The sequence below is a fragment of the Lytechinus pictus genome, chromosome 3, assembly GCF_037042905.1.
Source record: "Lytechinus pictus isolate F3 Inbred chromosome 3, Lp3.0, whole genome shotgun sequence".
In the NCBI taxonomy this organism is placed as follows: Eukaryota; Metazoa; Echinodermata; class Echinoidea; order Temnopleuroida; family Toxopneustidae; genus Lytechinus; species Lytechinus pictus.
This window is the reverse complement of record NC_087247.1, coordinates 22,357,895-22,380,163: the sequence shown is the minus strand read 5'-3', so window position 1 is coordinate 22,380,163 and position 22,269 is coordinate 22,357,895. Positions and strand designations below refer to the sequence as shown.

Here is a 22,269-nt window from a genome sequence, read left to right as displayed (position 1 = left end):
TACTCCTCACGCTGCTCGTCATATCTGCGGGTTTTACAGCAAGTCCAAGGTGACAGAATTTACAACAGTATGCCTAACATCACAGTAACTCACGAACCATAACAATGACCATAACAAAGTTATGTCGATCTACAGTACATGGGAATATGGCAGGGCCTTTTAACATTGTTATTGTCCCCAGCTGTTGAGAGCGTGAGTTCCATTGGCTAATGCCTTTGGTCTCGGGAGCCGAGGTACATTTTTACCGTAAAGAAGCTGAAATGTTCTAAAACTTTCTTATTTGGCTCTAAAATACTGGGGAACATGTACTGAGTCATTCGAATCATCGAAAAAGACACAAAATACTTTGGACGCTCGTGCTTAAGTCATGGTTCCACAAAGGGATTCTCCACCGAGCCAATCAGGTATTTTGTTTTACTCTCGATGTTAATCAGCTGGCAGGGGTAAAAGGTTGTTCCTCAACACCACGATACGATACTTCTGCGCATGTGCACTTCAATTAGTAGAAATAGCCCGAGAAATAGCTGGTGTTGTAATTCTGCATAATCGCGTTACAGGTGGAATTATCCCGAGATTCCTTTGTCAGGATAATGTCACAATACAGAATACACAAATAAAAAAAATAGCCCTTTTCTAGATTATAATTTCATACGTTAGTAGCATCCCAGCTAACACAAAAACATATGAAAGTCAGAAAGGGGCCTAAGCTTTCGATCCTAGCAGAATCTTCTGCTAGGATCGAAAGCTTAATTAGGCCCTCTTTTTGACTTTCTAATTTACTCCATTGGCTCTCTTTTATTAGATAAGCAGTTTTCAGCAGCTTCTTTTTCCACAAAAACATATGGTTATGAAAACATTTTTTTTTTAATGTCAATTGTATGGTCTTATATGGTTATGAAAATATTTTAGTGTAGGCCTAATAGTCAAAATACTTTAAAGTTTTATAAAACAATCTTTCTGTTAAACGTCATAAAAATATTTTTAAAATCAAAATGGATAAAACATTTAAAATACATGTACATTTTACACAAATTTAAAAATCCAAGTTTATTGACTTGTAGTCTAACTTCCACGATTATTGATAAATCATCAATTTTCAAAGAGCTGTTGATTTTAGTAAGCTATGGTTTCTTATGGATTTCAACTTATAAAAATGGGAAAATATGACGAAACGACATGGACAGGGAAGAAGGAGAACGAAGAACAATGGGGATCTTAGTTTTTAATGTTTTTTTTTCTTTCCTGGAAACATTTTTAAAATATTTTGCGGAGAAATAAGAACACTGAAAATTTAATCTATATTTTTAATGATATTTCATTTTAGACTAAACATTATAAAAAGGTCACGTGAAAATTATGATGTATTAACGTTATAAAAATATGTCACCAGGGGAAGAATTATTGTTGGACAACCACCGCATTAATATCTGCCTGATCCTCTTTTGAAAAATAAAGGTCAATTATGGTCTCCCATTATGTTTTGATGGGACATTAATAACTGTAAGGATGGCGACTTGTAACATAGGCTTATATGTTGCTAATAAAAAATAATAGTAAATAAAGAAGGGGATGTAATTTTGAGAAAATCGAAATGCTGATCATTCTGTACGATGGGCCAACTCGAGACATAAGCCATTTTTATGTAAATTTGAGTACCGCTAGCTCAACTGTCAGATGGGTGGGATGGGCTCTAAATCAGAAAATAGGAAATCTATATTTCGAACGACCATTAGATTAGTCATTGACGTAAATCTCCAAATTGTGGAAGTGAAATCACCATCATCATCTCCATGGTCTTCATCTTCACCCCATTTTTACCTATGTCACCATCATCATCATACTTATAATCTCGATCTTCATTATTAAAATTATGAACTGATTTTACCATTCTGCTGTATAAAGGTACTATTGGGCTGTCATTTTTCTTTCAAGCAATCCGCTTTAATAAAATATGATGAAAATCCTTCTCCTGCAAATTATGTTTGTTAAAATTTGGTAGTAGATCATATTTGTTTAGAATTATATTCTGTTGTCAATTTTTTCTCTATGATTCACGCCCGAAAATAGTTTTTGATATGTTATAGTTGTTATGTTATGGAAAATGTATTATACGATTGATATGAATGCAGAAGAAAACAATCAAATCAAATCAAATACCGGCCCCGGCCACGTTCGGACGGGGGGTCCCACATCCCACTTATATTAAAGTAAAGGAAATCGTATAACTTCCGTCATAATGGAGTTACAATGCTTTATTTAGATAGTTATTCCATGCATAAGCTATTACTAGGTCCAGGGGCGGATCCAGGATTTTGCAATAGGGTGGGGCACATTTTCCCGAGGAAAATCTGACACTGGGGAAAAAAGTCCTCATTAGTGTATGAGCGACATACTCCCATTAAAAAAAATATTTGCTCTGAATCTCAAAAGGAGGGGGGGGGCACATTTATGTATGAACGACATATTTACATTAAAAATATTGACAATAGATATGAGTCTTAAAGGGGGGCATGTGCCGGATGCCCCCCCCCCCCCCCCTGGATCCGCCACTTACTCGGTCGTATCATCCTATCTCAGTAATTCAAATATACAAACATATACATCGGCTATGAAAATATGTGTAATTATCATCTTTTGAGGTTGTATTCATTGTATAAAACCTTCAATTTTAATTTGTATTTTAACTGGTCTCTACGGTGTAATTTTAAATTGGGGAAACAAATAGTGTCTATCTTTTATATAGCATCTCTGAGATGGAAGGAGGGGTCACAAATATTTAATAATTTAATAATTTCAAGTAGGCAAAGGCATACAGATGGGAGTATTGGGGCGCTTCCCCCCTCCCCCCAAAAAAAACACGACCAAGAAAAAATAGAAAAAGAAAAGGAAGAAGAGATGGGTGAAATATGATATTTTCCTAAATATTATGTAAAAATCTTTGACAAAAGTGGATTTATTTAATAAAAATGTCAAAATTTTTGCTCTCTTGTTTTGCTCGCTTTTAACTTTTTATAAATTTTGCCCGATACGCCATATCGCGCCCCCTTTTTTATCCACAAATATCCCTGCTCAGCTGCAAGAAGAGCTATAGTTTTTTTTTTTTTTTTTTTGGGGGGGGGGGCTATACTAAATTTTAAGTACTTTTTCAAGAGTGGATCGAGCCTTCACCAGGGGGGGGGGGGATATTTTCACCCACATTTTTCCCGATCGGCCACTACAAGCTGATTATTGTTGTTGTTGGTATATGAGGGGTAGTCCTAACTGAAGACTGAAATTTTTGTCCTTTACTCTTCCCCTTTCTACTGTTCTTCTATTCTTTCCCCACGTTTTATCATTTTTGCACTGTAATGGGGAGGGGGGCGACCCCCTCCCCTGATCCGCCTATGATTTTTATTTTTATTTTTTTACGAAATTGGGTATCTTATGAGGCCTAAATAAATAATGCGAGCGCGAAGTGTAATCTGAAGTGCTGATATGTTTATACTGACCTAAAATGAGTATGAAATTATTTTGTTCTATTAATCTGAAAAAGATTAATTAAGGATTCACGAAGAGGATAAGATAGCTCAGTCGGTAGAGCGGGGTTTCGTATTCCGGTGACCCAGGTTCGATTCCCACTTGGTGCGCTAGTACCCTTTGGTAAGGCATTGATCCTCATTACCAGGACATTCGGAGAGGATATTAAGCCGTCGGTCCTCTGGTTGCTTGCTTACAAGCATTCATGCTTTCTTAGCAATCACATTAAACAGGCAATGCGAGCACAACATGCCTGAAATCATGTTGTTTGGTGGTCTGTAATTATTGATGACGGTACCATGGCCCTGGGAAGCGGGGTGCTGGGCACCCCAAAATTTTCCTTGGTGGTAATGCGTGTGTTGTTTTCCATAGTCAGTGCCCCCTGGAAATCTGGTGTGATAAATGATAGAATAATGAAAATGAACGACGCTTTATAGGACCCCCCCCCCCCGAAGTTCAGAATTTTCCTACACAGTGCTTGAAATAGTGCTTAAATTCACCCTTTGTCAGATCAGAATATCATATATTTTCAGCTCGCGCTTCGCGCTCGCATTATTGATTTTCATAACAAAACTAAAGTAGGCCTATTTAGAATGCCCATGCAGATTCTAGGTATAAATCTCAATACGCGCAGACATGTTAATTCACATACGCATTTTTTTAAACGTGCTTAAATTATAAAGTTTCAGATCAGAATATAAAAAAAAATTCCTTGCGCTTCGCGCTCAAATTATTAATGTAGAAAGATACCCAAGTTACCAATCCATTTCCTGATTTACAAAACATGAATAGAGTGACCCGTTTTTAGGTCTGAATCTCAATTTTGTTTCCGCTTGCGCTTCGCTCTCGCATCAATTGTCCGTATAGTTATATACCTGTTCATGATTAGTAAAGTACTTAGAATGTCCCGTTTTTAGGTCTGAATTCTCAATTTTGTTTCCGCTCGCGCTTCGCGCTCGCATCAAATGTAAAGTTATATGCCTATATGCTGTTCATGATAACAAAAAGTGCTTAGAATGTCCAGTTTTTAGGTCGGAATGTAAAAAAATTTCAGCTCGCGCTTGCATTATTTGATTGTTGAAATATGTATCGTCTTCATGGGTAACTGCAAACAGTCCTTATTGCAGGTCCCTTTTCGATCAGGCCAGAACGTATATTAAAAATTTCTGCTCGCGGTGATCGCACTCGCAGTAGTTAGTTGTTACCTCTTGTTCAGGATCACAAACATTGTTCAAAATGTTCAAATTTCTGGACAAAATACAGTCCTTATTGCAGGTCCCTTTTCGATCAGGCCAGAACGTATATTAAAAATTTCTGCTCGCGGTGATCGCACTCGCAGTAGTTAGTTGTTACCTCTTGTTCAGGATCACAAACATTGCTCGAAATGTTCTAATTTCTGGACAAAATACAGTCCTTATTGCAGGTCCCTTTTCGATCAGGCCAGAACGTATATTAAAAATTTCTGCTCGCGGTGATCGCACTCGCAGTAGTTAGTTGTTACCTCTTGTTCAGGATCACAAACATTGCTCAAAATGTTCTAATTTCTGGACAAAATACATGAAATTTTTAAAAAAAATTGCTCGCGCTTCGCGCTCGCACTATTTATTTATATATCTGTATTCTTTCAAAGCTGAGAAGTGTTTGTCACATATATATATGTGTTGGCATGGTTGGGGTGCCCTTGCATGTGCGTGTATATAAAAGAACGATGGAAAACTCAATTGTGCCCCCACCATCACTATGAGGAGAGATATTATGTTAGCACCCCCACTGAAAAAATCTTTTCCAGGTCCCTGGACGGTACACGTTTTTTAATTGATTCGTTTCAATGAATTGCTTATAGCCTACTTGTGTAGTTTTTATTCAGTATATAGATGTGAGTCCAAGGGCGGTGATCCGGGGAGGGGTCAGGACCGGGATACAATATCCCCACTTTTTGAAGCACTAAAATTTGTCATTTTTACCCAAGGAATTACGCCATCTTGTACAAACAAATGTGTCCATTTCCCCTTTCATCTTAAAAGAACCTGTTCTCTGTGTTGACGAGTTTTGTCGGATTTTTTAAAGTGCTATTTTCGTATCAGGTAAGTTGCCATTCTAAAACTGTTGTTTCATGCCCGATTAGCACCCGTTTTCTTTCTATAGTTTCATCTTTTATAATAATCCCTTTCAAAATGTGTTTATTGCCCTTTAGCTACTTCTTTTTCTTTTCATTTGTAAAATTCCTCTTCTGTGGTGCGCCCCTTTTAACCTCTGATCAAGTGCCCCATTAAAGAAATTCCTATTTTCTTTTCTAGTTTGTTATAAAAAACATCTGTTAATGCAGGGGCCGATCCAGCCTTCGCCAATAGGGGGGAGGGGGGGTGGAATTTTTCAGCCACATTTTCCCCGATCGGCCGCTCAAAGTTGATTTTTGTTTGTTTCTTTGAAGGGGTAGTCCTTATATTCACTTCTAAGCTTTATTCTTATAAATCAATATAAATATATAATAATCTCATAAGCCTTATTTGATTATTGCGAGCGCGGAGCACGAGCAGACATTTTCAATATACGTTTTGATCTGTTCGAAATAGGATCTGTTAACGGCTGCTTGCAGTTAGCCATGAAGACATTACATATTTCAATAATCAAATAATGCGAGTGCGAAGCACAAGCTGAAAATTTTGACATTTCTACCCGAAGAATTTACATTTTAAGCACTATTTGCGAAATGGATAAGTATATAACTAAACAATGATGCAATTAAGTGCTAAGCGCGAGCGGAAAAAATCGAGATTTACCTCTAAAAATGGGACACTCTATTCATGTTTTGTAAATGATGAAAAGGATGGGTAATTGGATATCTTCCTACATTCGGAGCGCATTTTTAAATATTTTTATCTGAAACTGGATAATGATTTAAATTGAGAACAAGCTGCGTATCTGAATAAACATGCGCGCGAATGTTTCAGATTTCGACCTAGAATCTAGGCATTCTAAATACCTTTTCATCAAGGAAAACAATAAAAGCCAGCGCGAAGCGCGAGCTTAAAGTATTTTCGGGGGGACGGGCCCCTCGGGCCCCCTGGATAATAATAATAATAATAATAGCGGTATATTTACCCAGGGTAGCCGCTTCAGTTCCGAAAACTGTTCTCCCAGCGGGCCCTGCTATTATTACCCCGGCTTTAGCTGGGCTGCCTAGGCGCTCAAGCATTCAAGGAATTAATCCTGCCGGGTACCCATTTACCTCACCTGGGTCGAGTGCAGCACAATGTGGATAAATTTCTTGCCGAAGGAAATTACGCCATGGCTGGGATTCGAACCCACGACCCTCTGTTTCAAAGTCCGAAGACTAATCCACTGGGCCACAACGCTCCACATCCGCCTATGGTCCGGGCCAATGGTTAATGTAAGATAATTGCTGATTGGGGTAGATATTTCCTTTTTTTGTTGATATTTTTCCTTCTTTGAAGATAGAGCCTCATTAAAAAAAATAATGTGCTCTTTTCCCACTGCCTCCCCCGGCCCCCGCCATACACCGATCCAACGCCCTGATATTACAACTGCCTGGTAAAGCAGACTGACATCCGTTATTACGGGTTTAGATTGCATACATGGATATCAATTGCTTATAAAAATACATTGTAAACTTGTACTTTTTATGCCATGAAATTTCTATTTACCCTCCACCCTGCAGGAGTCCCCTGCACGGAGCGCTCATGAAAAGACTTGTCTGCTGATTATTCCGAAATAGTAACCTACGTTATTTGATTTTTTACCTGCAAGTATTCATGAAATCCCATGCAGATCTATCCCATATCTTCATGGGCAATAAAATGCCAAGTTTATTGCAAACTTACTAATTAGTTGTTTGTTTGCTTCTCTGATCAAAATACCATAGGCCCAAAGGATTACTGGGGCTGCTAAACTATCGCTGTATACTTGTTCTGGGGTCAAATTAATTAAGGAACTACATGTCAAGCCAGTCCCGTTTTGTTTCCAATTATAGGCCTAGTACTTGTTAAGGATGGGATTTCACAGGCCAATTGTTCAGGGTGAATTTTCAGATCGATGAAAATGGAAAATATTTGTTTGGGGTGCTTTTCGAAACCCCATGTTCCACTCCAAGTGCCCCCCCCCCCCCTCCCGGCACGGGTGACTGACACCCCTGTCCCATCAGATTTTTTATACGGAAATAAAAGAGCTTGCAATTTTTTTTTACATTAATGCTTTAACATTTCCATTTCAAAAGGATATCGATCCGGGTTGTCGAACAACTTGCACGGGTGCTGTAAAAGTAAGTCCCCCCCCGCCCCCCCCCCCCCCCATTTTGTTTACTGTGACGACGGCACGCACGGTTTTGGGCTTTTGGCTTGCTTGAGCAGCATGCCGCGCCGTGCCGGGCCCATGCGTAGCGGTCCCGCCTCCCGGCCCGGCTGGCGGCCCAAAGATCAGGCGCCGTGCCGTCGACCGACGCGACCCAACGCGCTCATCAATGCGAGATTTCTTTGCATTGGAACTGTGCATAGAAAAGGGGGTCCTGCGATTTGGTCATAATTTTGGAGTTAACGGTATCAGGTATGTGATGATTACTTCACAGTGTACAATCTACGATATACCGTACCGTAGGTATTATTTTGATGTTCAAATAATTGATGATAGGAAAGGCAATTGGCACATTTATTATTTAGTTTCAAGAAGGACTGAAGAAGGAGTGGGATCCGGGAGTGTGTTTGATACTGACAAGTGACATGACTGATCTGAGCTGCCCTGGCCTGGTGCGCCGGGAGAGCATACAGCCCCGTACCGGCGCATGCAATTATGCACACATGTTTATTTATGCGATCAAAATTTGTATTACTAATAGTAATACCAGTAGTACCCGGTAGTATGCCTACAGTAGATTTAGATCTACACCAATTCGAATATAACAAGAGCTGAATCTCCAGGCGTCGCACATAGGGTAAATGTAAATTTTGCAAGGTAATTCTTCTTCCAGTCTGGTAAAGACGCCACAGTCACACGTATCGATCCGATGTGCATTGATGTTCTAAAAACTTCTATCAATATCATATCATATGTCTATGAGTATGACTATGAGTGACTATGTCTATGATGGGGAGCCCCATGTCTGCGCACCTTAAACTTTATTTAAGATTAAACATGAATTTATTTTTATTAAACAAAAGTTTTCAGTTGATGTTCCTTATATTCTTATGAGTGAGTGTGCCAAAAATCTTGTGAAAATTTGAAAGAAATAGACGTCTAGATCTATATCACTCAAGCCAGGCCCAGGGTTCATTACATGCCGCTGTGCACAGGAAAATCAAGGCACGACGTCATTTTGATGACATTTTCAGCGTTATGCTTGTTTGATTTTTCTCTATCGATTCATTTTCTAGGGTGGACTTGATCTTCAAGAATATTTATCAACTGAAAATTATTGTGAAATATTAAGAAATTCATGTTAAATCATGTAAATCTGAAGTTAATTAATTTAGATGCGCAGACATGGGAGCCCCCCTTTATACTTCAGGTGATGTTTCCTGTACACTCCACTTCACTACCACTACAGCGTAGTGTATCGGTAGTAAAGTTCAGGGGAGCGAGTGCACACGAAACATCACCTGAGGACCTGAGGTAATATTAAAGTAAAAGATTTCTAGTTCTACAAATGGACTAGGCCTAATTATGTTAGTGGATTGTATACTATTACTGAATACTTCATAAATTCATTCATGATTTCATATCGATATTCAAACACAATGTTCCATATTCTTAAAACATGATTTGTGTAGATCTTCATGAATTTGCTTATTGCACAAACATGAATTGTCCCCATAAAATTAAGTAGATTTGCATCCTCCCCCCCCCCAGAAAAAAAATCATACAATTTTTCAGTTACCTTAAAATGCTTTTTAAAAATTCTATATTACAGGAATATAGATAAATCTTGATAAAGATGACTGATGTTGTTGCTGTGTGGAGTGTTTCCCTTAGTGATGGAATACACAAGGTCCAGTTTGAGCATGGGACTACAAGTGGAAAGAGAGTCATTTATGTAGATAACAAGGTAATAATGTCCTTATATTATCACTCTAAATTGATGCTGGTCCTTGCATTATATCCCAGAAAAATGTTCATCTGATAAACTGTATACAAATTTAATTCGATAATAATGTGTAATTCTAAATGCAGTCATAAATCCCATTTAATATTGTAACTTCTAGTCAACTTTCATCATTCTTGCTTCATTTGTTTTGATTACACAGTCAATCACATATACCATTCCAAGTTTTGCACTGCAACATATTATGCACCATATTATGCACTGGCTAACCCAAGAGTTTCTGCTATTTTGGCTTCATCAAAATAATGAAGAAGCCTAATTTTTTGCAAGTTGTTTTTTCAATATAAGCTGGCCAGTGATGACATTTCCTATTAAACCAAAGTTATAATAGGTTGAATTATGATTTGTACTTCCATGATCCCATCAGTTCTTGATTGTTCAGGAATTTGCTGAAGCAGCTACTATGTAAAAATGATATCATACGAACTACGAAGGTGTCTTTTACTGGAATATGATGTCTAATGTTGAACCATTGTTATAAAAAAGATTGAAGGAAAGCACACATGGGTGAAAGAGAAGCATCCCAGTATTTTCCATGAAGCTTGTGCTTTCATGCTTTTCTCTCTCACGTTGACTGTCAAGGATGGTCCTGCATTAGACATCAAATTCTGTTGTTTTTTCATCATAGAAACCTTTGAATTATAATTTTTGACTGCTTCAGCGAATTCCTAAAGAAAGCAATAAGGGTTGCAAACTGTGATAGCCCCCGGTTATTTTTGGTTATAGGAAAATATGGCCAACAATTTACAAACATAGGCCTCCTGGTTATGCACTGCATGGAATGTCTTACAATGTCAGTTGTAGTCATCCTTAGTATTTCAGCCTTTACATTGTATTGCATTCATTTTTGTCTCGCCCACCAGAGGTGAAGGCGAGACTTAGGGCTCCAAATGTCGTCCATCGTCTGTCGTCCGTCCGTCACAAACCTAATGACACATAACTCCACAACCCTAAGTCGCTTTTCAACCAAACTTGGATGGGAGATGGACTTGGGGGACCTGCATGTTATGCTGCAGTCGGAGGTCATTTTCAGGTCAACGTTAAAGTTTACATGCAGGTCAACTTTCAAGTTTACATGCAAGACTCTCTTATGACACCTAACTCCGCAACCGTAAGTCACCTTTCAACCAAACTTGGATGGTAGATGGACTTGAGGGACCTGCATGTTATGCTGCAGTCAGAGGTCACATGGTAAGGTCAAAGGTCATTTTCAGGTCAATGTTAAAGTTCACATGCAAGACTCTCTTATGACACCTAACTCTGCAACCGTAAGTCGCTTTTCAACCAAACTTGGATGGTAGATGGACTTGGGGGACCTGCATGTTATGCTGCAGTTGGAGGTCACATGATAATGTCAAAGGTCATTTTTAGGTCAACGTTAAAGTTTACATGCAAGACTCTTATGACACCTAACTCCGCAACCACAAGTCACTTTTCAACCAAACTTGGATGGTAGATGGACTTGGGGGACCTGCATGTTATGCTGCAGTCGGAGGTTAAAGGTCATTTTCAGGTCAACATTAAAGTTTACGTGCAAGGCTCTTATGACAAGTGTTTCCATCCCAGTCATTTCACAATGAAGTTTTGATACAATTCTGTTGCGTGCCCTCGCAAATCACAATATTTCTGGTTATTTTCATAAGTGGGCGAGACACAAAATCGCTTTTGCTTTGTTACTGTGTAAAGTATAAAAATGCAAAGAAGTTTTATGCAACCACAAAGATAAAGACTAAGATAAAAAAAGCAACCATCCACTTAACATTTACAACAGAGGCATTTCATGCTCTTACATGTATCTTCCTGAATGATTGAGAACATTTCATAGACATTGATAAATTTTATTTTTTGTACAGGAGATAAGCAGGAAGAATTGGATGTTCAAGCTTGTCGGCAGGGAAGTATTCAGCATAAGCGGGACCAGGGCAGTTATTAATATAGATGCATGCAGTGGATTTGCATATGAGTACCAGTTAGAAGTTGGAGGCAAAAGCTTAGAGAAGTTTGTTGAGCAGAGAAGCAGAACCTGCAAAGTCTGGACACCAACCATAGATGGAGTTGGACATAGGATAGTTCTTGGTGAGTAACTTATCTTTATCTTTAGCTTATTGATAAAAATGAGCCACCCGTTTGGCTTTTCATATTCTAGCCATTCAATAGAAGTGTATGAATGAAAGTGAACACCACTGAGATTATAGCATCTTTATATTCTTTAATTCCAACAATCTTGTTTGTAAAATATGCATGTCGTGTCTTAATTACGTTCATCTGTCTTCTATTTAAAACTCTCCATCTCTTTCACCATCCCTCTCTCATTATCTTTAGTAATAATGTTTGAATTTTAAGTGAAAAATAAAAGTGTGATTTTTTTTTCAATAATTCTCTGGGTTTTTTTCCCTTGCAGAGAAAGATTCCATGGATGTTTGGTGTGATGGTTGTGTTCTAGAAACAGCAGTAAGTACAAATTGGCATTTTCATTCAAAATTTAGAATTACCGGTACATGTTTACACTTCTTGATTTACATGTATAAAGTAGGGGGTGTCGTGGTGTCGTGGTGTCGTGGTTACAAATTTTTTTTCAGTCAGAGGGATGTTGGTTCGAATCCCAGCCATGGCGTGTTTTCCTTCAGCAAGAAATTTACCCATATTGTGCTGTACTAGACCCATTTGAGATGACTGGGTACTCTGTAGGATTTATTCCTTAAACGCTTTAGCACTTACAGTGTATAAGGTGGCTCAGCTAGATCCGGGGTAATAATATACCAATTATCAAGTAGGACTATCAAGTCAGGGCCTGACCTTTACTTTTTTCTTAGGGAGCCAGCCGGGCTCCTCAAGCACTTTTTTATAGGGAGCCCGCAAGGGTTTTAAGGAGCCCAAGTTTATCACTTTTTTGCATAGTACTGGTCATTACCTATTAAAAAATTAAATAAAGCACACCATTACGATACTTCAAAAAAAAATAATCATCAGCACCAGGTGTATTTATTCAGGGTAAATCAGATTTTGACACCCCAACACACTGGGGCACCGGTATATGAGACACCAGTATACAATATCACAAACACAAAAGTAAATGCTTGTTTCCATTTTTAATGCCCCCCCCTCAAAAAAAATTAAATAAAGGAAATAAATACATTAAAAAATGAATTAATATATATAAAAATATAGGGAGAGAGTCTGATCTACTAATAATAAATTATGATAGATCTAGAACTCTAAATTTTTATTTTTTTTCATGCTTAGAATCATGGATGTGGGTTGGTGTGTGTTTGTGTGGGTGTGACTGTGCGGTGGACTTGGATATACATGTATATGTTAAAGAAATTAATTCATCATCTAATTTCTACTCCATAATATCGTGTTTATATCAGTACAAAACCACACAGGCTAAGTATGTCACATGTAGGCACATGTTGCATGTACAAATACCCTAACTTTTCCTGCAGTTCTTTGAAAACGCAGATCTCCACGAAAATTGCATTTTTCTATGGGGGAGTCTCAATTCGGTGAAAAAGTATTCATTAATAACTTAAATATATATAACAATGAAGAAACCATCCATCTTTATCCGTAGTTTTCAAAAATAAACCTGAAATGTAAACTCTATCTGAAACAGAAAATCACCATCATTGAGGCCTTTACTGACCGAATTGTCCCCCAGAGCTCAGGCAGAGAAAGCTCTGAGTTGCACAGGTGTCAGTGCGTGCGTGAGTAAAATCCGGCGGCCTCCTAAAATGTGCCTTGTTTGATGATTTACTGTCTGATGTTTACCCCCTCCTTTGAAAAAATGAAACAAATTATTTTTCAGTAATAATTCACTACCGAGGTAAGTTATTTTGGATGTTAATAGGCGCCGTTTTGACAAGCAGAGCCGAAGTCTACATGACACAGAATCGTGATATCCCTATAGGAAATGTGTGCATTGGAAATTACACACGGCGTTAATGATAATGGACCCCTGTACTCGCACCGGTGTAGCCCGATTTTTTTTTCCATAGGTACCGTACCATTATGTGTGGAAAACGTGGTACAGGAAAAAAGACGCAGCTAAGCAATTTGAAACTCGCTAATTTCGCTATTTTCAAGGTTTGTTATGATTTTGAAAACATAATTTAGACTTTTAAAGCGTGGATTAGCGTGCTGGTAAGAAATTGCTTTTTTGGTGGCTGGTACTAGAAAATCTTAGGGAGCCCACCGGGCTTTTTCAATTACTTTCTAAGGAGCCCGCAGAGGTTTTAGGGAGCCTTTTGCCACCGGGCTCCCGCTAAAATCGAGCCCTGCAAGTGCAGTTAAGAATATGAATATATTATACATATGCGCTATGTATATGAACCATATTATTAGTACGCAAGTAGTAGGAGCTACACTCGTGTGTTACTTTTTTATGTTCATATTAAAAAGGCTGTACCTAGACTAATAATAGACTAATTGATGTTGTCAGGAGGTAATCCTTAAGGAAGGCATTAAAAAATCACATGTATTTCAAACTGTCATGGTCATTTGGTATACATGTAGTAATATTGTCAGAGAGTTAGAATATAGTCTACCTTCGGGCTTTTGTTTTTCTGAAATATGTTTTTTTTTGTTCACTCTTCTCTTGGAGTTACCAAAGGTACACTGTACAGTGATGCCAGTTTTTAGAAAAAGAAGCAATTTCTACTTTTTAAAAATTAGTATCCTGCATTTTTTTGGTCAACCAAAGTGTTGTTAATAGGTTGATTTTTCTTTCATTTTAAAGAATCAATTCTAAATGGTGTCCTAGCTGTAGTAGGCCTAATATGTGTAATGTTTTGTGAAATTATCGGGTTCTTATTCATAGTAAATACTACATGGTATAAAAACACTTAGCTTTGCACCAAGTCATTAAATACTAATTCTACTATGTTTCTTAGTTTCAGGTACTTTGGTACTGTTAATGCAAAAAAAGTGTAAAACATCAAATATGATATCATCACTCAAACACAAACCTCTTAAATTCATGGGCAGGATGATTGACTAGGTGTATGTGTTGTCAGTCTCGCCTACATGTACATTGCGCGATTATAGCAGCAGTGACATTTAATAGCAGCAGTGCTGACTTTGAAAACAGCTATTGATTAATCATTCACAAAAGGAAACTTTCACATGATAATAGAATACTATGTCCATTGACCTAAAATTACCTTTGACCATGATCATGTGACCTACAAGACGTGTGCAAAATAATCAGTCACACTTGATTACCCTTGTGTCTATGTTTCATGAATTAGATCCATAAACTATGATGCCAATTCGACAAATACCCCCAACACGGCCAATGTTCATTGGCCTTAAGTGACCTTTGATCTTGGTCATATGACCTGAAACTTGCACAGGATGTTTAGGGATACTTGATTGCTCTTATGTCCAAGTTTCATGAACAAGATCCATAAAATTTCAGTCATGATGACAATTCAAAAACATAACCTTGGTTAAGATTTTGATATTGATTCCCCCAACATGGTCTAAGTTCATTGACCCTATTGACCTTTGACCTTGGTCATGTGACCTGAAACACAGGGAGGATGTTCAGTAATACTTAATTACCCTTATGTCCAAGTTTCTTGAACTAGGTCCTTATACTTTCTAAGTTGTGATGACATTTAAAAAACATAACCTTGGTTAAGATTTCAATGTTGACGACGTCGCCGCCATCATAAATACGGCACCTATAGTCTCGCTCTGCTATGCAGGCGAGACAAAAATTGAAAATCACTAGGGATATCATGTGAACCATAGAGTTCTTATTGTTAGCCTAATTAACCTAATTAGAAACCTCTTATGCTGATGAACCTTGAATAAAAAATTGTATGCATGTAAATCAGTAGGGAATACTAGTATATAATGAAGTAAAACTCGTAATACCCTTTATTAGGGATGATTAGCTTTTTAATGGCTAATTTAGGCCGAGCTAGGTATACATGTAATTCGTAATGAACTGCAAAACTACTATACGTTCTTTGATATTATAACAATGGCTTTAGCATTATGAATTTATGTCTGTAGAGAGCAGTGCTGAATGGCTTTGAGTTGAAATCAATACCTGCAAGAAAATCAATATTTGGACAAAGTACTGGAAAGGATTGAAGATTGCAGTTTGATGTGTACATTTTTTTTAAAGCATAATATACTAGTACACCTGTTCAGTGGTGGTTATTAATAGTGATTTCGATTGTTGATGCTGATGTTGATCACGTTTGAACTTTGAACAAAAGAAGCACAAAACCTTGTCTTGCTCCAACACATAATGATAGTTTATAAAAATAAAAAATTACATTGTTGATAGCTTTAACACCTGGTGAGCTTCGTCCCAAGACCTGCTTCACTATATTTGGTGCTGTCTGATAAAAAAAAATAAGCCCCACATTAACCACGAAAGGTGAATACTGAACTTGTGTATTTTGGATGAATATAAGTTATTCCTTTTCACCCCAGGGAACAAAATGATGGATTTCATCTCCTAATTTCATTTTCAAAATAACAGTGGAAATATTGGTTCAGTTCATTTCAATTATGTGCCATACATCTCCAATGATATGCTTGTGAAAAAGAGTTGATATTTATCCAAAACTATGATTATAAAACATGGTCCAAAATGATCCTTGAAAATACTAGTATATCATTACTTGAAATTTCTGCCTCTTCATGCCTATTGAAACAATTCAGTTTATTTCCCAGTATTTCCCTCCACAATATGGCTTTGTATAGAATATTGAAGAAATTACTTGATTCATATTGGGTCCCATATAATTTGTTTGTCATCATTTTCATAATTAGCTATTTGTTAAAACAGTGAAGTGAAAAACATCAGTCTGAAAATGAATTGTTTCATTGAGAAACATACATGATGACCTCAATTTTTCGAATTATAATAATGACAAATAAATTTGTGTATTTTAGGGGATATAAAAAGGTAAAACAAAAATTAAGAAAAGTGTGACATAATGAAATTTTATTGAAAATTGTAAAATTCTTTATAAAATAGAATGTTGGTAATTAAGCTGTCTTTATTTGAATCCCTGGAATCATATATTCTAGTTACAGTATATTATTCAACACAATCACTTAATTAATAGATCTTAAAGAATTTTTAAACCTTCAATTAAAAGAATGTCTGACAAAATGTTAAAAACATTTTCTCTGCTTAATCATCATGCACATTCATATGCATACTATCCAATCATGAGTGTTAACATTGTGTTAAAATGGTTTCCTGACTTTTTTTCTTCCCAGGGTGAATTTGTGGATGATGGTACAGAGACTCATTTTGAGCTAGGCGGACATGCTTGTTGCATCAAAGCAGTTAGCAGTGGAAAGAGGAGAGAAGGCATCGTCCATTCTCTCATCATTGATGATAGGGAAGTCCCCCAAACAATGGAATGATGTCATTGGATCATCCATCAATGCAAAAAAGGATAGTACTTTTGTAGGTATGAACTGTGAGCAGTACGGAAATGATCCCATAGAAACAGAGTGTTCATTCTGCTGGCAAGGATAACAAAGGAAAACAAGCATCATGAGGGAAATTCTTGAGATTGTTTTGTGCTCAACATTTGTCAACAAAAGAAGAAAAAGCAACCAAGTGACCAAACCTTTCAAATTGTAAATTAGTGTATGTATTACATACAATGCTGTTTTTCAGTCAGAATGTATTCTAGCAATGTTACTGTACATAAGTCAAATTATAGCTTGATAATTATACCCAAAAGTGTGGGGGTGGGGGGTATAGAAGTACATTGGCCAATTATCTGAGGGCATGTTGCAAGAAAAATTGTTTGCAATATACTGCAATTTTTTCATTAAAATTGATGAGATTTGATCATAGTAAATCAATTAGAGTTTCTGTTGCAAGAAGGAGACAAGCAATCAATTGCAAGATATTCGATTCAATTTTTGATGAGCATGTAAAATTGATCTGTAAGTGATTGCAGGTTGTTTTTTTGTTTTTTTTGGGGGGTGTAATTATCCTTCAGTCTTATACATGTAGTTTCTCATCACTTTATGTGGGAAATGGGCAAAGAGAAACGAGAAGTATAGATAAAGACAATCAGTTTACCACTTGTTTACTGTGTCATTACAGTACTGTATCATTACTATTGCTTCATGTATACATGTCTATAACATTGCCAAAAGTGTACATGCATATGTACATGTACTTATTATATCTACACTTAGTTAAGAATCAGGTGGCCAATTTCATAAAGACCTAGAATTATGGTAAATTTGCCTTTGTGGTAATTACCATGGAAACCTTGATTGTGTTTGGCTACCGTGCCCTGTTACCATGATAATTGCCATGAGGGTAAAGTTACCATTGTTGTACTTGTATATGTTACTCCTATATCAAATGGGTACCTTCATATATATAGTAGTGCTCAAACGTCAGTGAATCTCTCCAGAAAATGAAGTGTTCAAGTTCTATCATGTTTTAGATAATTGTGGAGTCAGATGATAAAACATTACATTGAATAAAGTTCATTGATGGGCTTGCAGAACATTATAGTGTTGTCTACATTCAACACTCAGCATGAAGGAGTGCATTTTGTGGTGGTTTCGCTAATGTTTGAGCACAGCTGTGAATTGTCTTGACTATTGATTATCTGTGATAGTGGAGATACAATGTACATTTATAAGACCTTCCATATTTTGCTTTAAATGTTTCATAGACCTTACAAAGGTAGAGATATTGCATGAAAATTTGGTAGGCTGGAATTGTGAATTTACTTTACTTCATTACACTCATTTTTGTGGATATCAGTTGTTAATACCCAGTGTCTTACATATTTATGTTACAAGAGTACCAATTGTAAAATCATGGGATATAGCTAAAAGGGATCGTACATTGTGTCACTTTTGGTTCACTGTCATGCACAAATAAAAAGGTTTGCATCATAAAACTGACAATACATCTATGTCAGTATTATTTTGTTTGAATCTTAGATGTTTTTTATATTAAAGTATTAATGAGTTTAAAGTGAGTAAACGATATACATGTAATTATCAGTTTTTTAAGAAAAAAATATAAAACACTGCCATTTATTGTTAGTGGATGTCAAATTTATGAATAACAATATTTTAAATATTTTTCAATCACTTTACCTTTTGGTAGAAACCCGTATTTAAATCTATGAATTGATACAGGATGATAATGATATATATTTTTAAAAATTTGTTTGATTCACTGAGAATGCATTTGCAGTGCATTTATGTTTTCTTTTACGTGTACGCGTGCATGTAGTTCATTGAATCTAAATCAATGCTGCATATGATAAAATACACTCTAATGTAAAACTGAACATTGAGAATTGATAATTTTTGTATTTCATTTAGTTGATCTTTTTTTTCCTTGAGAAAAAATGTGTTTGGTTGTGTTTGATATACTTTGATATAGTTATACTGCCTGATTCAAATCTGTGTGAGCTGTATCACCAAACATCTTGAAGTTTTCTTCATTCAGAATGATACCCAATGTGCTAATTCATTCGAAGAAGACATTGCATTACATTTTATATAACCTTTCCCTAGTCAGCAGGCCTGTGCTCTGTTTTTCTTTCATTAGTTTGATTTATGTCGATTGCTCTGGAATGTAAACCCATGTTATCTTCTGAACCAGCTTATTATTTACTGATATTTTTTTCTTTAAAATGAGTAAAAGAATTGTTTTGATATCCAGAGGTCCAGACAATGCATTTTAATTGTATTTGTTCTTGCCATGATCCCTGTACAGTTTTACTTGATCATTAAGAATAATAATCTTTCTTCTTGTTGGCAAATTTTATTTGTTTTTATTTTATAATGAGGTTGTAATATTCCAATTAGATCCCATCATTCATTTCTATTTATAAATGTGTCCATCCAGCTTAAAAAAAAATCACAATATGCTGGGTTCTCTGCAATATAAAGCAGATTAGTCATTTGGGCTTTGACAAAAAAAAAGCTTGTAAAGTGATTTGTTGAATGATGCACAAAAGAAAACCCTTGATGTTTGTGATTACTGTTTGTTTATGTTTTTATCAAATGTATTGCAGTGGTCTTTTATTGTTTTGGAGACATTTTATTGCATCGTGTGTAAACATAGTTTAATGAATCCATATTCATACTCAGGATAAATCTAAGTCATATTTTTTTTCTGCAGTTTGTGTGGGCCAGTTAGAGCTGCGAGTGACCAGGGAGCCGTTTCATAAAGATGTTCGTAAGTTAAGAGCGACTTTAAGAACGACTGGTGAACCTTTCTTACGTGCTTAACCATCACCATTGAATAAACCATTTTCCACAAGAAAGGATCACCAGTCGTTCTTAAAGTCGCTCTTAACTTACGAACAGCTTTATGAAACACTCACCAGGGAACGTAATTTACAATATGATTCATTGCCAATTTTTGGTGTGCCCAATTTAATACAACTTCAAAATATTGTCATTTATAAATAAATCAATAATTTTTTTTAGTTAAGGACAAGGTACTATTTTTTAAGAATAACGTATTTTTGAATTATTTGAATGAAGAGATGAGTATTTTATCTATGTTTGTTGTGTTTGATTTATTGTTTGCAGTGAATTCTGCTCTGTAAATTATTATGATCTTTAATTTGCACTACTCAGTCTAATAATTTGATGTTCGTGAGAAAGATAGAGAAAAAAAATGATAATGTATGATCTGATTGGTCGCGCAATTTTTAATTTGATCTCTGCCAACAAGAAAAATTATAATTCTGCCTACTACATGTTCAGGTTCCACTTTGCCATGCACTAAATGTGCCGATACATGTACAGTTTAGAAAATTGTAGATAGAATAAGACATACAAACTATTTTAATAAGTTATGTTTTTAATTGATGGAGGGGGTGGGTGGGCTTGAAAGTGAAAATATGAATTAAAGCAAAATGTTTTATTTGATCTGATGAATATTATTTTTTTGTCATTTTAGTTGTGACCAAATATGTTGAAACATATTCAGATGTTTAAATATTGTAGTTGATTTTATTTTTCATTCTACCTTGTAAATCACCTTGAGTTTTACTGTGAGTTCTGGGCCCTGTGATATAAAGAGATATAATCATTATCATGTACAGTCAATTGTAATGTTATTACACATAGACCTACAATTTAATTGTAGAGATGCTTATATCTTTTATGTTACAGGGTACATACATGTATATGTAAAGTATTCATGATAAAATAGTACTATATACATTATTACACTGTATCATGTAAAAATGTATTGAATATATTAAAACCTGTATGAATACCCATTGAATAAATGATATATGATGTATTTATTGTGCCTTTAATGTTGTATTGATTTTGAAGTTATAATAATGGTAAATCTGGTTATTGTAATACATGACATATGTATGTATATTGGCTTGGTATATATCCATTTAGTCTACTTTCCATTTGGTCTAATTCCACATGTTCTTAACCTAGTTTGTCTACAAACAATATGGTCTTATTAACATTTATTCCATTTACTATTATGTTTAATTTTCAGGTAATACCCATTTAATGTAATATCCACTGTTTCCACTTGGTCTAACTCTGTTTAGTCTATATGATTAGAGTTAGATGAAATGTCCAAGAATAACATTTTCAATTGGCAAAGTACATGTCCAAAAAAAGATTAGGAGACAAAGTGGAAATTAGACAATAGGCTAATTGAGAATTAGATTAAGTGCATATTAGTCCTAGTTGAGTGCAAACCAAATGACAGACCACATTGATAGTAAACCAGTTGTACCAAAATGAGTTATTGGCATTAGACAGATGAGTAGACAAACTGATTCTATAGACTGAATTCCAGGGAGAAATCCAACTTTACTTCACACTATGATTAATACTAAAGGGGGGGGGGGGGGGGCTCATCAGGGAGTTGGGAGTCGATTCATATTGAATAAATACAAAAGAAATAACGAGTGGTTGATGTCATTGGTTCCCTCATTTTCATACAGACCTGACTTGGATGTGCATTTAGCTGCTTTGTGAAATGTAGTAGAACTTTAAATTTCCATTTCTTATTTACATTTATATTCAGTGTTATGCTAGTTTGATTTTTCTTATAGTTTTCAAACCTCTTTTTTTCTTCTTTTTTTTTGGGGGGGGGGTGGTTGACTTCCCAAATACCAGTGGTGATGGTGGTGGTGGTGGGGATGGTGCTGGTGATGGTGGTGATGATGATAATGATGGTAATGGTTTTGGTGAAAAGAGTCCACCTTTTCTTAAATAAAAAAATGTCTTAGAATGCATATACCCCTCCTTTCTTTTACAAATTAAAGCCCCTTCATATTGCAAAAAAGGGTCCCATTTATGTACTCTTCAAGCTATCGTTTTTGGTGAGATTTCATGTATTTAACAAGCCACTCAAGCTGGCTTTTCTACTTTAATAACATCATGTCAAATGTCCCTCCACTCTACTATTTGCCACTTTTAGACCTGCTGATTGATTTTTTTCCTTTCACTTTTATAAGGATCTTTCCAGATATCCTTTTCAAATTTGGAAAAAATAGGGTTACACTTATTGAATTTCTCTTTATTTGTTCTCTCATTTAAACTCTTTTGAATGCCCCCTTTTATAGCAAAATTTTGCTCTTGCTGATAGATTTTGATATATTTTTAGTCTGTACCTTTGA

General features: G+C 36.0%; 1 protein-coding gene across 4 annotated transcripts; it reads left to right on the top strand.

Moving 5' to 3' along the window:
- Positions 1-7,821: 7,821 nt before the first annotated feature.
- Positions 7,822-20,918, top strand: LOC129257611 (fas apoptotic inhibitory molecule 1-like). 4 transcript variants are annotated; one of them, XM_064096643.1, is made up of 6 exons: positions 7,822-8,076; positions 9,437-9,571; positions 10,492-10,819; positions 11,482-11,704; positions 12,030-12,079; positions 16,880-20,918. In XM_064096643.1, the coding sequence occupies exons 3-6, from the start codon at positions 10,766-10,768 to the stop codon at positions 17,027-17,029; spliced, it is 477 nt and encodes a 158-aa protein (XP_063952713.1). In that variant the 5' UTR covers positions 7,822-8,076; positions 9,437-9,571; positions 10,492-10,765; the 3' UTR covers positions 17,030-20,918. The 4 variants fall into 4 exon arrangements, with proteins under 4 accessions (XP_063952713.1, XP_063952711.1, XP_063952710.1 ...); XM_064096640.1 differs by having other exon boundaries at positions 8,009-8,076; positions 10,492-10,739; XM_064096641.1 differs by lacking the exon at positions 10,492-10,819 and having other exon boundaries at positions 7,855-8,076.
- Positions 20,919-22,269: the final 1,351 nt, after the last annotated feature.